This window comes from Eurosta solidaginis, chromosome 1, assembly GCF_040869045.1.
Source record: "Eurosta solidaginis isolate ZX-2024a chromosome 1, ASM4086904v1, whole genome shotgun sequence".
NCBI lineage: Eukaryota > Metazoa > Arthropoda > Insecta > Diptera > Tephritidae > Eurosta > Eurosta solidaginis.
Window position 1 is genome coordinate 395,952,195 of NC_090319.1, and position 16,335 is coordinate 395,968,529.

Sequence of the window (16,335 nt, forward strand, 5' to 3'; positions counted from 1 at the left end):
ACGAGTCAACAAAGCAACTGGAACTTTGTACGGTCTTTTAGGGATGAGAAAACATTTGAGAGTATTGTGATCACTTTCAAGTGGGTGTGTAAAACTTTAAATAATTATGACACCGGTAGTTGAATCCAAAACCCATTTAAGTGACGCAAAGGCAGCAACCTCCAGCTGAATAACTGGCGTACATATGTACTGTATATATGGATAACACCTCTCCCTATTACGTCAAGTCAAGTTTACGTCCACTGAATTTTACTGCTCATTACAATTTAAGTAGCCAGATTCAATTTTTTTTATGTTTATTCAAATGCGTGTTCTTGAGGAACATTCCTTTTCAGACCACCGGTATATTGAAGTAATGTTAGAGTTCTTCGTCGATCAGCCCATTGCGAGACGTAACCCACGTAATACAAACTGGGAACTACATAATGAGCTGTTAGCAAGAGAACTACCAGAACTGCCCCCACAAAGCCCCTCATCAACGATGGAGCTAGACGGTCTGGTAGAAACCTTCACATCGGCATTCTCAAATGCCTTAGAACAGGCCTTCCATTGCCAAAACCACGCGGTAAGCGTAAACCTCACTGGTGGTCCCATGATCTGGACCTACTTCGTAAATCCTGTAGAGAACAGTTTAACAAAGCCAAATTCTTTGACAACGGGTCACAATGGCTAGAATACAAGGACAAACTAAGGACCTACAAAAAAGTCCTGAGACAAGCGAAGAGAACTTCATGGAGAAATTTCTGCACTGGAGTCGAAAGTGTCGTTGACACATCCAGGCTACGGTGCGTGCTTTCTAAGACGCAAACAGCTATTAGCTTTCTGCGGAGACCGAATGGTACCTGGACCAGCACAGAAGGCGAAACTCTAGAGCTGCTCCTGGACACACATTTCCCGGGAAATATGACCAACGCACCGGAAGTACCTGCAGTAAACCAAGCTGTGAATATACCCATCACCGAGGAGAGGGTGAGGTGGGCAGTTAAAAGTTTTAAACCTTTTAAGGCTGCTGGACCGGACGGGATTGTACCCGCTCAACTTATCTACTCTTTGGAGTTATCAGCCAACTGGCTGCGGCACATATATACCGCTTGTTTGGCTATGAACTATATTCCGTGTGCATGGAGGAGCGCCACGGTCATATTCATTCCTAAGGCAGGCAAAGACTCACTACGAGCCGAAGGACTACAGACCTATCAGTCTTTCATCCTTCGTACTCAAGACCCTAGAGAGAACAGTTAGCGATTTGATAGGAATCTCATTTCGGGCTATCAACACGCGTACACCAAAGGTAAATCTGCAGAGACTGTGCTACACAGCCTAGTCTCTACTATAGAAACATCCTTGTTCGAAAAGGATTATTGTCTTGTGGCCTTCCTAGACATTGAGGGAGCATTCAACAATATAAGTCCAGACGCCGTTAACAATGCTTTAACTGGTCTGGACGTAAATAGACCCCTAGTGGGACTGATTGATCAACTGCTCAGGGGAAGGAAAGCGCTTTTCTCACTGGGGAAGGTTGATATAACACGATTCGTCGCAAGGGGCACGCCCCAGGGTGGTGTTCTTTCCCTTTTACCATGGAACCTAACGGTAAACTCGCTATTAAGAGATACTAGTTGGGGGAGCGGGAAGGTTGTGGCATATGCTGATGACCCAGCGATTGTCTACAGAGGCAAGTTCCCTCAAACTTTATGCGACTTGATGCAGGTAGCATTGCGAGAGGTTTCCCTGTGGGCTTCCCGATGTGGACTCAGCGTCAACTCCGATAAAGTAGAGCTTGTCTTATATACCAAACGATACAAAATACCATCGTTGAGCCTACCAGAACTAAATGGGGTGCGCCTAAGCCTGGCAGATAAAGCCAAATGTCTAGGCGTAGTTTTAGAAAAAAAGCTGAACTGGAAGGACAACGTTATTCAGCGACAAAAGAAAGCGTACATTGCATTATATACGTGTAAAAGAGCCATCGGCAAAAAATGGGGACTCACCCCCCACATATGCAGATGGATTTATACCGCGATTATCAGACCCATACTGTTGTATGGGGTAGTCGTATGGTGGCCAGCCTTGAGCAAGGCGTCAAACCTAAACTTGTTGGGTAAAGTCCACAGATCCAGCATGATAAGCATAAGCGGGGCTCTAAGAACAACGCCTAGCGAAGCTCTTCAGGTCATTCTTGACATCCTTCCATTGGATCTGCCTGGTCATCGAGCAGCGGCAACGTCAGCCCTGCGTCTAAGGGAGTTGTCGTGTTGGAACAACAAGACCACAGGACACTCAAGTGTACTAAACAAATACAGTTTTCTCCCTCCTAGCACGGATCGCTGTGCGACCACAACAGTTGCGGAAACTAACTTTAAGATAAACATACCCAGCAGGGATGACTGGACGCAGTCGGATAAGTGCCTTGCTATGAGCAACAGCATTTCCATATACACGGACGGCTCCAAGCTAAACGGTAGAGTTGGAGGTGGAGTATACTCAAGGAACCTTGACCTCCAGCTCTAATTCAGACTACCAGACCACTGCAGTGTATTCCAGGCAGAAGTTGCAGCCATAATGGAAGCCGCAGCTAGGATAGGGACATACAATGTCGGCAAAGAAATGTTTATCTTCAGCGACAGCCAAGCTGCCATAAAATCTCTGGGCTCCCACTCGTTCAATTCTGAACTAGCACTAAACTGTCGCCGATCTCTTCAAGAGATGGCTTAGGGATATCGAGGGAAACTGCATTGCAGATGAACTCGCTAGGCAGGGTACAACCAAGCAGGTTCTTCCTGGACAAGAACGCTTAGGTATGCCCCTGTCCACATGCAAGCTAATGCTAAAAGAGCACATCTACCGTCAAGCCGACGAAAGATACAAACACCGGGGTGTCGAACATCGAAAGGAACCTGGCCTAAATGGGATCCTAAAAGATCCCGTCACGTGTACAACCTAAGAAGGGATACAATTTCCACACTTGTGGGGACACTAACGGGTCATTGCCTCATAGGTAGGCATGCAGAAAGGTTAGGAGCGCTTTATCGTCGTTGCTGTAGGAGTTGTAAAGAGGATGAGGAGGAGGAAACGGTGGTTCACCTCATTTGCAACTGCCCAGCACTAAGCGGAGCACGGCAGCGCTTTCTGGGAGCTCCATTTCTTGATAATCTGAGTCAGGTTGTGGAGAATGACGTCAAGGACCTGGTAGCTTTCATCAGGTCCTCAAAATGGTTCGAAGAGGAAAGGTAACGGTGTTTTTCGTGGTATCACAACGGGCCTAGTACTACTGGCCTAAGTATGCCCTCGGGCAGCCACCCTAACCTAACCTAACCTTATTCAATGCTAACAGTAATGTCGGCAAGCACTTCGAGTGTATTTCTGCCTTGCAGATGGCGTTCGGAGTCGGCATAAAAAAAGTAGGTCCCGTCCCGCCAATTTGTAGGAAAAATGAAAAAGAGCACGACGCAAATTAGAAGACCTCGGCCTAAAATCTCTTAAGAGGTTATCGCGCCTTTATTTTTTAACAGTATTGTAAACTCGCATTGGCGTTAGGAAGCTCTGTTATGCTGAAAACAACAGTTTCTGTAAGGGCTTCCGTCGAAAGCTACTTATTACACTACTCCTATTTTTTCAAAGCGGGGAAAAGTTCTGCCCTCGTTTGACCGTCGAAAATACATCCGTACCGTTTCAGATAACGTACATCTTCTGTCCTTTTCTATTTACTTCGCCAGTATTGTGAATTCATACAAGTGAAAAATCTTTATATTCCTCCATTGCCGTACCTACCTGTCAAATAATTGCTGACAGGGAGAACGGTTGTCGCGAATGGCCAGAGAATAGAAGAAAGGTTTGTTTTTGCTTGCGGTTCATAAATTGATGTGTCATGAATTGCCCATTTGTGTTTCAAACCAACTTTTCTTTTACAGAAAATGAGACTACAAATTAATATTCATTTTTAAAACCTAGTTAATAGAGAAAATATGAGCAGCCAGATAAGCAAACATTTTATAATATATAAATAATTTAATGTACCAGTCGTCTACAAAACGGTTTGAAAAACACTATTGAGCAAATGATTTAAGTAATCGAACAGCGATTAAACAGGTGATCGAGGGTGTTTACAATTCTGAACGTTTTGGTCAAACATTCGCCACTTGTATGAATTCGCAATGCTTCACCTGGTGATTTCACCATGGCTGCTCCTATTTCACTGCAAAAGAAATTATTCAAAATATTTCTTAAGCGTTTACTTAAAAGCTGCGTAGAGCCCATAAAATATTAGATTTTGATGCGAACCTCCACATTTTAAGGACCGCCTTATTATTCATAGTTACGGATATTGGTTCTTAAATACAGATGTACACATACTTTTGAATTGGCCTATCAATCGCAAAATAAAAATTTACGACCAATTTTTAGCTCTCCACAATAAAACATGAATATGGCTATCCATGTCACGGGATGAAGAGCGAGTTTTTCGTTCCTTTTCGTTGTGTGTGACCATGGCTGCTTGTACATGTGAATTTGCATCATCGATTGAATCCATATATCGTGAGATCAAAGATCGATAACGCCGACCGATTGTAGCAATTAATGGACATTTTGGATGAGGAACTGCAATAATACTTTTTATCTATAAAAAACGATGAAACAGTTATATAATCGAATCGTAAAAAAATATTAAATAGCGCTTTCTTATCTCAAAAAAAAAAAAAAAAGAAAAAAAAAAAAAAAAAACACACCAAAAGAAGATGAAATAAAAACGTGAGGAATTCAATCGTTTACAATTAGGAAGTTTCAGAATAAAAAAAAATTGCAGAAGGTGTATTTTGTATAAGTATAAATAAATTGTAGTACTATTTCAAACAATAAATTACTTTATATCTGCTCCCAATTGAATTACATATGGTGCAGCAGCATTGATTTATAGAGTCCAAAACAAGGTGGGATAACCAGGTGAAGTCAATTGTCTTGCCCTCAATTCTTCTTTGTTCTGTCATTCGGCTATCTGAAAAAATGTCACCAATGTTGTCCCCGTAAAAGTGTTGATTTTTGCAGTTTTCAGGAGTTAAATATGCTACTTTTAAGACCTTTTTTCACATAAACGTATTAGTTGAATATCGATAGACTGGGTTTAATTACATAGATTCATCATTTGTATTTTCGATGACAACTAGTAAAAACAAGCTAAAATATTACGTTCATATTGTTGACGTTTACATTATATATGGTTAATTTGATCCCAAAAAAATTGAAACATGTATCTGTAAAAACAAACTATTTGTTCTCACGTCATATCCAATAAAGGTTTCTCCCTAGGCCAGCGCTACCGAAGACTTCCGAGAAATATTTTTGTAATTACTACAACAAAACTTTCGTATAATACCTTATTTATGTAAAAACTTCACTCAAACAGTGGTACAAAAATCACTTTTGCTGTTTTACGCTAAAAGTCAGCCCCTAAGATTTGGAATATTTACAGTTATGGATTGTCCTTTACAGTATATATAAATCCGTCTCTTCCCTGATGTAAATAATAATATTAGCATTGATAATACATAATGAAGTCAACTGTTAAAAGATTTTATGTGATCTTCCATTCAATTTTGCATAGCATATTAGGGCATATGTTATACTTCCGACTGCCAACAACAAATCAGCTGAAAATTTTTAAGATTTGTATTAGGATGGAAACCCAATATAGAGTATATGATCGTAATCCAAGTGGGTCTGTAAAATCCGAAACTCATTTAAAGGCCGCAAAAGGCAGTAACATTCAACTAAATCACTGACGTACATAAATACGCACCATTTCCGGTTTATCAGTGAAAGTTTCAACTGCCGTTGAAGTTGGGCTCAGTTTAGATTGCATGCATTGCATTTTACTGCTCATCACAGTTTAAGATGCCAAATTCAATGCCAACAGTAATGTGAACTCGCATTGGATTCTTATACTATTTTCACACAGACGGCTTATTGAATAATAAAGGCAATTTTCTACATTAAGACGCTTATTGAGCTCAATCTTCCCTACAAAATTCGAATCTATTATTATTTCATTAGTAGCTAATCGAATGCCTAATGAAGTCAAAAGCACAATGCATCTCTGTTGGCAGCGTTCCGCTTCCGTTTCCGCTTCTTAGTTTTTGGTGTGTTCAGTGCTTAAAAATGTCATTTGTCAAAGCAAATGTCATTGTCTGCATGGCGGAACGATACAAGGTGGCCGCATCGAACAGCTGATTATAACCTTTTTTATTTGATTTGATACATCAACTACCGGCGCAGTACGATTTTGACATTTGTCCATCGAATTTACAAGCACATGGCATTTTTCTTGTTTGTAGGTATGTCACCATGCTCCCACCTTGTATCGTTCCGCCATGATTGTCTGTCTCATCCTTCATACTAATTGAGCAGTTACTTCTGTGTGAAAGCAAAAAATTTACGATTTCATTAGCAGGTGAAATGAGATCATTAAGTTTCTGTGTGAAAACAGTATTAAATTTGTAACGAAGCTTTTTCCGTCCCGGCGCTTCTTCAATAAGTGCTAGGGGTACACTCGCCGTGTCCAAGGTTCGCTTACAATAGATTTGTAAATTTGGGACACCGTGCAATCGTTTGGCTGGTGTAATGCTGTGGCCGACGTAGTGTGTGTGCGATTGTGGCCGGGGTAGTGGATTGGCTGGCGAATGTCACCTGCTCGCGGGGCGCGTCACTGTGTTGGTGCCGTTGCTCACGAGGTCTCAAGCGGTGTTTGGTGGTATAACCGACACATTCACCACTTGAGGCCACGACTCACTCCTGTGAAGCGACCTGTCCGCATTGTAGAACCGACAACTTCAAGGGACGCTCCACAAGTAGCTCTGGTCACGACCACAGCTCCGTGCTTCGGCACGAGGGTAACTCTGGTACAGTTGACGTAGTAGGTTTGCGTAACTTTGCTGTGTCAACGCAGTATATTATCGGGGCGCTGTCGTGGTCAGCGTAGTAGATCGGCGCAGTACTGAAGCCAACGTAGTGTATTAGCTATGGTGCTGTTGCGGCCAGCGTAGTAGATTGGCGTAATGGTATGGCCAGCGTATATATTAGCTATGATGCTGTTGCGGCTAGCGTTGTATGTTTGCGTAGTGTTGCTGCGGCCAACGTATATGCTTGCGTAGCGCTGTTTGTGGCGCTGTTACTGTCGGCGCAGGCGGGCGGACGCTGCCTGTTCGCGGGTGCGCGTTACTGTGGTAGTGCCGTTGCTGGCGAAGTCTCAAGCGGTGTTTGGTGGTATAACCGACACATTCACCACTTGAGGCCACGACTTACTCCTGTGAAACGACCTGTCCGCATGGTAGAACCGACAACTTCAAGGGACGCTCCACAAGTAGCTCTGGTCAAGGCCACAGCTCCGTGCTAACTAATGCGGCAGTTACTCACGAACGTACGTACCAAAAACGTGTCAGCTGACACGACCTATCTTATGAGTGTGCAATGTAAACGAAAACTCACCGACGTGCAACGGCCGTACGTACGTAGCCCGGAACGTAGAAATCGAAACAATTTTGATTTTTTCCGTAAGAACGTGTCAGCTGATCGCTCTCTCACTAGACAGAGTTGCCTAGTAAACTTTTGTACGCTAATTTTTGACCGTTTGCAATTTTATGCAAAAACGCCTAATTAAAGTTTGAAAAATTGTGAAAATAATTCGAAATAATTATGTAAAAGTGCTGATTATAAATGTTTTATCTATTTATACTTATTTAATATGTATTCCGGCCTTTTACAATATCAAAAATTAAATTGGAAAAAGTTGATGTTTCCATAAGCATACATGCAAAATGGCAACAGTGCTTATCTGTAAACAATACACACACAAATATGTTATGTACATGTACACAGACGCACACATTGATTCCTACGGGCTTGAGAGTTCGGTCAAACGTGCTTCGTACGACAAACGTCTTTACGTACGGTACACGTCGATGGGTAACTGCCGCATAACTTCTGTCCTGCTGTGTTGCTCCTTTTATTGCTTTGTTTGGTATTGCTGGCTCGAATGGTTGCGTTGCCATGGTTGCTGTTCGATGTTGCGAACGCTCGTTGCGTTGCTGAGATTTGTTAGTTTGTTGTGTTGGCATTAAAGTGTTGTGCTTGCCCGTTGTGTTGCTGAGGCTTGTTGGTTGGTCTGCTGCTATAGCCTTTTGTGACTGGCTGTTGTGTCAATGCTGTATTGAACTTGTTGGTTGGTCTGTTGCTACAGCCTTTTGTGACTGGCTGTTGTGTTAGTGTTGTATCGAATATGATGTATGCTGTATTGAATTTGTTGGTTGGTCTGTTGCTATAGCCTTTTGTGACTGGCTGTTGTGTTAGTGCTGTATCGAATATGATGTGGGGTCGTTTTGTGTGGGCCAAATTAATGGTGTTATATTTGGTCCTCACAAATTTTTCATTGGCGTCAGGTGGCACTGTTATGTAAAAAAAAACCAGTTTCTGTAATGGGTTTCGCAGAAAGTCATTCATTTTTCTACTCCTATTTTTTCAAAGCGGGTAAAAATTTACCCTCTTCTGACCGTTGAAAATTATTAGTAATTAAGTTCCAATATAGATATTCAGGAAAAATAATATTTAAGTTTGAACAATACGAAGTTTTTATTTGAATGATGTTAAAGGACCCATTACTCATACTTAGTATAGACTTGACTTGACTTGAGCACTGTCACTTACAGTTCTGTTAAATGAACATTGCATCTTACACATTACTCAAAACTTGGCAACACTTAGCTTGACTTCGAAGTCTGTTGAATTTTGATTTTCTATGTAAGTTCTAAGTGACGTTTACATTTTGAGATGCCATTTGTTTGTTTCCATTTCATTTTGACATTTTGTCATATAAATTGACATTTATTTAAAAATAAATTTCAAAGCTGATTATGATGCCAGATTGTATGTGCTAAGTGGAGTATAATCGTGGCTAAGTTGCCAACTCTACGCCAAGTCAAGTCAAGTCTATGCTAAGTATCAGTAATGGGCCCTTAAATAGAAAATTTCTGAAGTAGAACTTTTCAATACCTCAACGAAGATCTATGATCGTTTCGACAAGATCAAAGTATTATTATAGTTGAGTTGAATGAATAATATTTCTAACAAAATAGACTCGTACCGTTTCGGATAGCGTATATCTTCTGTCTTTTTCTATTTACTTCACCTGGTTATTCCAAAGAGGATAAATATAATAAGAGCCGTCACTCGTTATTTTTTTAGGCATTTACTCGATGTAAACTATGAGGTAGTCGCTACTTTTTTTTTGGGCGAGATGTTTATAAATGTCTTGTATACATTTTCATGGGGTATTTGTGTTTATTTTTCCGACTGTATTTAATTAATTATTTAATTCTCTTTCCAAAAAACATGTCCTTCATAAAACAAAAGTAGCGACTACCTCACAGTTTACATCGAGTAAATGCCTAAAAATAACGAGTGACGGCTCTTATTATATTTATCCTCTTTGGTTATTCCACCATGAGTGCAAACATTGCCGCTTTTTTCAGAGGCCAATGCCGCTGCCGATTAATCAACTCAGATCCAATTAGAAAAGAAAATTACAAAAAATATACTATTTAATCTCAAAAAGTTTCGAAACAATTTTGTAATTGGAGTTTTTTTTATATATGCCACGGAAAATTTTTTACTGTTTGCTAGCAGTTTCCGCAACTTTTTGAGCATGCACTTAATGCATTGTTACTTAAGTAGTAGTATTAGTAGTAATTTAGAGAAAAATTTCGAAATTAGAAATATTTACACAAGAATATCGAATTTCGGTGGCCACCGTGGTGCGATGGTAGCGTGCTCCGCCTACCACACCGAATGCCCTGGGTTCACACCCCGGACAAAGCAACATCAAAATTTTAGAAATAAGGTTTTTTCAATTAGAAGAAATTTTTTCTAAGCGAAGTCGCCCCTCGGTAGTGTTTGGTAAGCACTCCGAGTGTATTTCTGCCATGAAAAGCTCTTAGTGAAAACTCATCTGCTTCGCAGATGCCGTTCGGAGTCGGCATAAAACAAGTAGGTCCCGTCCCGCCAATTTGTAGGAAAAATTAAAAAAAAAGGAGCACGACGCAAATTGGAAGAGAAGCTCGGCCTTACATTTATTTTTTTTTTATGTAAGAAGCACATTTTATGAGAAAGAATTGGCCAAAAAAGACCGATGCCGATACCCCACCGATTTATGGGGCTTAGAATACACCCGCGGCAGGTATGTCTGTCGCAAGAGACTTAAATACCCAAATGATTCAAGGAGTTGTGTAGCGCAACCCTTTCAGGCGATTGCCAGCCCATTTTACGTTGGACAAGCTGTCCAACCCAATTATCAACCTCACTTAACCATGGCGAATCCTGTTTCTTTAGCAAGCGTAATTCTGGCGACCCCAAGTTTCTAATGGAACTAGGGAGTGGGGGATACATGATGGTCCAGAATGCTCAAATCGATCACATCAAATTGTTCCCGAGATGGTTGGGTTGGTACCTTAGTGGTGCTTGTTACCGGAGCTTACCGGATCTATGTATATCCGGTAAAGGACCGTCAACATCGATAACACTGCCCAAAACCTCCGGAGAGTATCTTTAGCGCTACAACAACAACAAAGCCGATACCGGTCGATGCCGATTAATCGGTCGAACTTATTGATTTATTATGTTCCATTTATGAACACTCATAAAAGTATGATACGCTCCCAGCATTCAGCAATGATTTTAAATTAGCTTAACTAAACTTACATATTTAATTCAATATATATGTATATACATGAATAGATTTAGCTTAATAAGAAAAATTTAGCACCGCTAAATCGGGCGATGAAAGAACTATTCATTGTAATGAATGCCAATTTAATGGAAGAGCGATGCTTTAAGTAGGCATGTAGTTAAACCTTTTTTCATCTTTGCATTGTGTTGGAATTCGTACTAATTTTGACACATCTTCAACATTTGACATTTGCAGGTAAAAAAGCTAATTGGCCACAAATGGCTTATATTCAAAACCCTCTATCGTCAAAAAGGCAATTTCTCAGGAGTGAGCAAAAAAATATGTTTTGTGTCCCAATCTTTGATGGAAAATGCCTTTAAGTGTTCAAATAAGTTTTTTGCGTTAAACTCAGATTAAACTTGGTTTTTTTTTAACTTTTGTTGTTATTGTTGAGTGAATATTATTATTAATACTGATGTTAAGACAAGGCGCTTGACAGCTTTCTCAATATTTTTTGATGAGCTTTAGCAGTTGTGCGCCAAAGTAAAGAACTACCAATTGTTGTTGTTTTTTTAATTCAACATTCAGTTTTAACATTATTGTCATATATATCAAATATATAAAAAAAATCTAAAATGTATTTTGTTGTTGCGTGTAGAAAACTTTTGACAGTAAAATGGAAAGCTTTCTACGTTTTCCATGGTTTCTAGACAGAAAGAATACCTCTATTTCCATTTAAAACTCAAAAAATTTCATTAATTTATTCGCAAGCGTCAAGCTGTGTAGTTGATTTTTTATCTGTGCTCTTGTTATTTCAATAAATATATTCTTTAGTATTGCTAAATATAGTTTTATTCTTGATATAATTAGTGAAGTGCAATCATTGTGTTCGCTGAATTAAAAAATTGAATTAATTTTCAATTGTTTTTGCTAAATTTTTGATAAACAAAATTTTATTTTCATTAATTTTCATATACACGTACATACATTTTTACTTGCAGTTGAATTGCCGAGTGTCTTTGCATTATGTTGTTTCTGTTGATAGGCTTCAGTTTTTAATAGTGTATTTGTTTTTATTTTTGATTTTTGCGTGCACATTCTTCCTTCAGTGTCACAGCTGTTTGCGCGGTTTGTTTTGTGTTATTACAGTGCATCTCAAACTGCTCATACAGTGATCACTTTTTTCTGTATAACTCGTTGTGTTATCTTTCAATTAATAACAATTTTCCTATTTTATTAATTTTCGGTTTTCTGTAGCTTTTATATAAAATAAAGTTTATTACAAAAATGTCTTGTCTATATCCAAACTGCTTAGTAAAAAGTGAATCACATCTCTTCGTGGCATGCTGGCTTTGCGATGGGCTTGTCCATATGAAGTGCGCCGGTTTGTCAGCAAGAGTGGTGGACGCACGTAATGATAGCGATAAGGGAGTGCGTTGGGCTTGTTTGAAATGTAGGCCTACCGAAACTTATCTTTTCAAGGTTTTCAAGCAGGCCCGAGGCGGTTTCACTGAAATAGGCAGAGAGATTTCCGCTTTGTCCGAGAAATTTATGCGTTATGAAAGCTTATTCAAGTCTTTCAAACACTCAACTGTCAACATTCAAGATGATAATCGTAGGTCTATAGTTGTTTCCGCTCCGACTATGGATGCCATTCCCAAAGTTCCTCCACCTCCAGTTCTTCCAGTCCCAACTGTGGAATTAATAAATCTGTCCCACCGAGTCCCTCAGCAGTGCTACCATCGACATCGATGGCTGCTTCAACTGTTTCTAATGTACCCTCCATAAAAAAGAACCAGGCTCCCCTCAACCACTCTACGGAATCTGAACCGCCGGCTAATAGATTGGTTACTGTCCCCATTAAAAAGTCGATTTTCGTGTCCAGATTCGAGAGAGACACTACAGAAGAGGGCCTGAAGTTGTACATCATAAATAAACTTAAATCCGAAAAAGTGACTTCGTAAATTTAATTTTAATTATCCCAGAGACATTTCGTCATTTAGGATTGACGTATCCGCGCAACACTTTGAAACCATTTTAAATAACTCATTTCGGCCGCCCGGTGCTTTTGTACGTGAATTTGAACATAGACGAAACGTTAATATTCCTAATCTTGCTCCCGTTCCTCATAACAATACTGCAGCAAAAACTAAATATGAATTCTTTCCTTTATATATTTTATCAAAATTTAAGAGGTCTAAACACTAAACTAACTGATCTGTATGTGAAATCATTTAACTGTAATTATAATATCATTGCTTTTACTGAAACTTGGCTAAAGCCTCATTATTTAATTCAGAGGTGCTTTGCAATGATTACCAAGTATATAGAAATGACCGCTTGAACAGAGTTGGAGGTGGAGTATTGCTCGCGATACATTCTTCTATAACTTCTGCGGAGGTTAATATACCTGTTTTAGAAGCGACGGAATTTAAGTGCATTAGAATCCAGCTGGGAATTGGTTTTACCTATATTGCCATCTGCTATATCTCACCATCTTCTGATCCCTCGGTGTATCTGAATCATATTTCGTTGCTGAAAGCTATCAATTCAATGTTGAAGCCCATTGATTCTATAATTGTCTTGGGTGACTTTAATCTTCCTCATGTTTCATGGACCACATCTGACCATGATATTGTACCCATTTCCTCCAAATTGTCCAGCAACGACTTTTTAGCCGAAATAACTGAACTTTGCTTTATACAGAAAAACCTAGTTCCAAACATGTCCGGGAGGGCCCTTGACTTGGTATTTGTTGATGATGCATCAATATTCACTCTTAGGAGGGGTGAACCTCTTGCTGTACCTGAAGACCCCTTACCATCCTTCCCTGGAAATAGTTTACGAATTGAAAAAAAGTTCTCGGAGTTGCATTACCACTGTATACGACTCTAGTTTTAGATTTGAATTCGCGAAGGCCAATTTTAATAAACTTAACCAAATTTTATCTACAGTAGTTTGGCCCGAATACGGTGCAGATATTGACAAAAACGTTTCGGACTTCAACACAATCATTCACGCTATTCTGGAAAGACACGTACCGAAGCGTAAACGTGTTTCCTCTGAACTAGTCCAAATATGGTTCACCAAAGAGCTGAAATCTTTAAAAAATAAAAAATTGCGTACCTTCAAGCTGTACAAAAAGACGGGTTGACACTCTGACTACTTGAAGTACTCTATATTGCGTCATAAATATTTTGAATTAAACAAAAAGTGTTACAATACCTATCTCTGTACGATGAAAAAGAAAATAACTTGCAATCCGAAAGCTTTCTATGATTTCGTAAACTCTAAACGTAGGGTTAAAGGGTTTCCTTCTGGTATGAAATACCTATATTGTCTTAACTCGTAACAAAATAATAAAAAAAAATAATAAAAATAAATCTTTATATAAAATGTTCACTTATTTAACTATGTAGTATATGTATTATTTCCAACTGTTATGTATAATACTCAGCTGATGATATTCATTCTGTAGCTGAGCAGTTTAAGATATCAACGCTTAACAAAACTCCGCCTATCAACAACTCGGCAAAAATAAAATCCGTGCGTCATGCGGATGCGCCCCTCGTGTCGGTTGGGCGGGCTTTGGAGGGTATTTATCCGTTGGGTTTATTATTATTATTAAAAAACAGGTTATATAATTACCCTACAAGAGGCTAATACCTATATGAACTACTTTATTTTCTTTTGGCTTCCAGGCTAAACAACTGACGGAACTTCAAAATACAAAAGCAATTTCCAACACGAAAAAGCGAGTTTGACATGTTTTTATTTTTTAAATTTTATTTTTCATCGATTTTTTTCTAAATAAGAACAATGCAAACAACACCGAAAAATTATTTCGTTGTGTATTTGTTATAAACATCCCAATTCACAAGAAAAATACTTGCTAACATATTTTGTGTCCTATTCATTTGTTAAATTGCGATTTCTATATGTAAAAATGTTAGAAAAGTACCAACGAGTGGGAAAAATTATTTCACTTGCAAAGTGTGAAAGCACCTTTAGCCAAAGCAAATGTCGAATTCTTCTTCTTATGCTTTGCTTTCAACAAAAGTTGGAAGTTGTCTACTTGCTCATATCAGATGTAGCCAGTGTCGTTCTCCATAAAAAATACGTGTATTCTACTCATCATGCATAAGATTGCGTTAATTAATTAATTTATTTATGTAAAGTCAACAACCAACATAGATAATAATATAAATGTATGTATATATCTATATATATATATAATTCAAATTATGTATGTATGTATGTATGAGGTATAGATCGACTTGCGTCCTAAACGGATTGACCGATCACAACCAAATTTGCACAACCCACTAGAAACCTTCCAAGGATGGTGATAGGCTAAAAATAATATCGATATATAAAAGGGGCGTGGAACTTCCATGCAAAATGAATATTTTGTACTGCATAACTCTGAAGGTATTCATGCTATTCAGTAAGGAGTTATATGAGATCAATCCCTAACACCCCCAAGAAAATGTGGCGTGGACGATAAGGGGGCGTGGCATCTCCCATATAAATGGAATTTATTATACTGCATATCTCTGGATATAGTAATGGTAGGATAATGAAAATTGGTAAGGAGCTATATGAGGTTAAGTCCTAACACCTCCAGTAAAATGTGGAATTGGGGAAAAGGGGGCGTGGCACCTTCCCTACAAATGGGATTTTTCAGAACTATGGCTGCCGTACAAACTTAGATTATTATAACAGCTAAAGTCTGTCTACAGAGTTGTTTTGGATATTTATTAATCTTCCGCCGTTAAAATTTTCTGTTAACTTCAGTCTATCCACATGTTCTATCTATATATATATATATATAGTTAAAATTATGAATGTTTGTATATATGTAGGTATAAATCGGGTTGCGCCCTAAACGGATCGGCCGATCACAACTAAATTTGAATCACCCACTAGAAATCTTCCAAAGATGGTATAGTGTTAACTACTTTGTACTCTTTACTTTAATTTTTAAAATTTTTATTGAGTTTTCGTGTTAACTTAAAATTTTTGAATAACTTCAAAAAAAGAAAATTCTAATAAGTTTTGAAAATATCTGAACTCAAAAATAAACAAAATATAAATTTTTAAAAATAAAATAAATATTTGGTTAACCACTAAATATATTGGCGATTCTACCAACGGACCTAATTTTTAAATCGATATTTGATACAAATGCTGAATGTGGCGCTTTACGTATCACAGAGCTACTGAACAATGCAATATCACAAATAGAAGTGCAACTAAGTGACGTGCTACCAAAAAAAAAAAAAAGTTTTATTAAGTTGTCTGAACCAATTGCAGACTATCAACCGGTTTCGGCAAATGTGCACACGATCCAATACAAAAATGCGTGAACTGATTTCTCAAAGAAAAGCTAAATCAAAAATATCTACAAGAATTAGTGAAGATTAAATAGTGAATTCTTAACCGAAATTTATCTAAAAATAACTCTAAAATTGTGCACAAATATCTTTAAATATTTATATGAAGTGAACTAAAGAAGTTATTATAATAAAACAAACATCCAAATTAAAAAATTTAGTATACAAAGATATAAACTATGAACAAAGAAACAAATATAAATAAACTATCTACGTAAATACAAATAT

General features: G+C 38.4%; 1 protein-coding gene across 14 annotated transcripts in view; it reads right to left on the reverse strand.

Annotated features, from left to right (window-relative positions):
• The window catches only part of Lrrk (Leucine-rich repeat kinase), a 255,882-nt gene that overhangs the window by 31,411 nt on the left and 208,136 nt on the right, over positions 1-16,335 (reverse strand). For 13 of the 14 annotated variants that reach the window (XM_067763700.1, XM_067763698.1, XM_067763703.1 and 10 more), the window contains one exon: positions 4,264-4,618. The exons of the other annotated variant lie outside the window; for it this stretch is intronic. In XM_067763700.1, coding sequence (XP_067619801.1) covers positions 4,388-4,618 — 231 coding nt within the window. In that variant the 3' untranslated portion in view covers positions 4,264-4,387. Of the gene's footprint in view, positions 1-4,263; positions 4,619-16,335 lie in introns of those variants that run through there. 14 annotated transcript variants of the gene reach the window in all.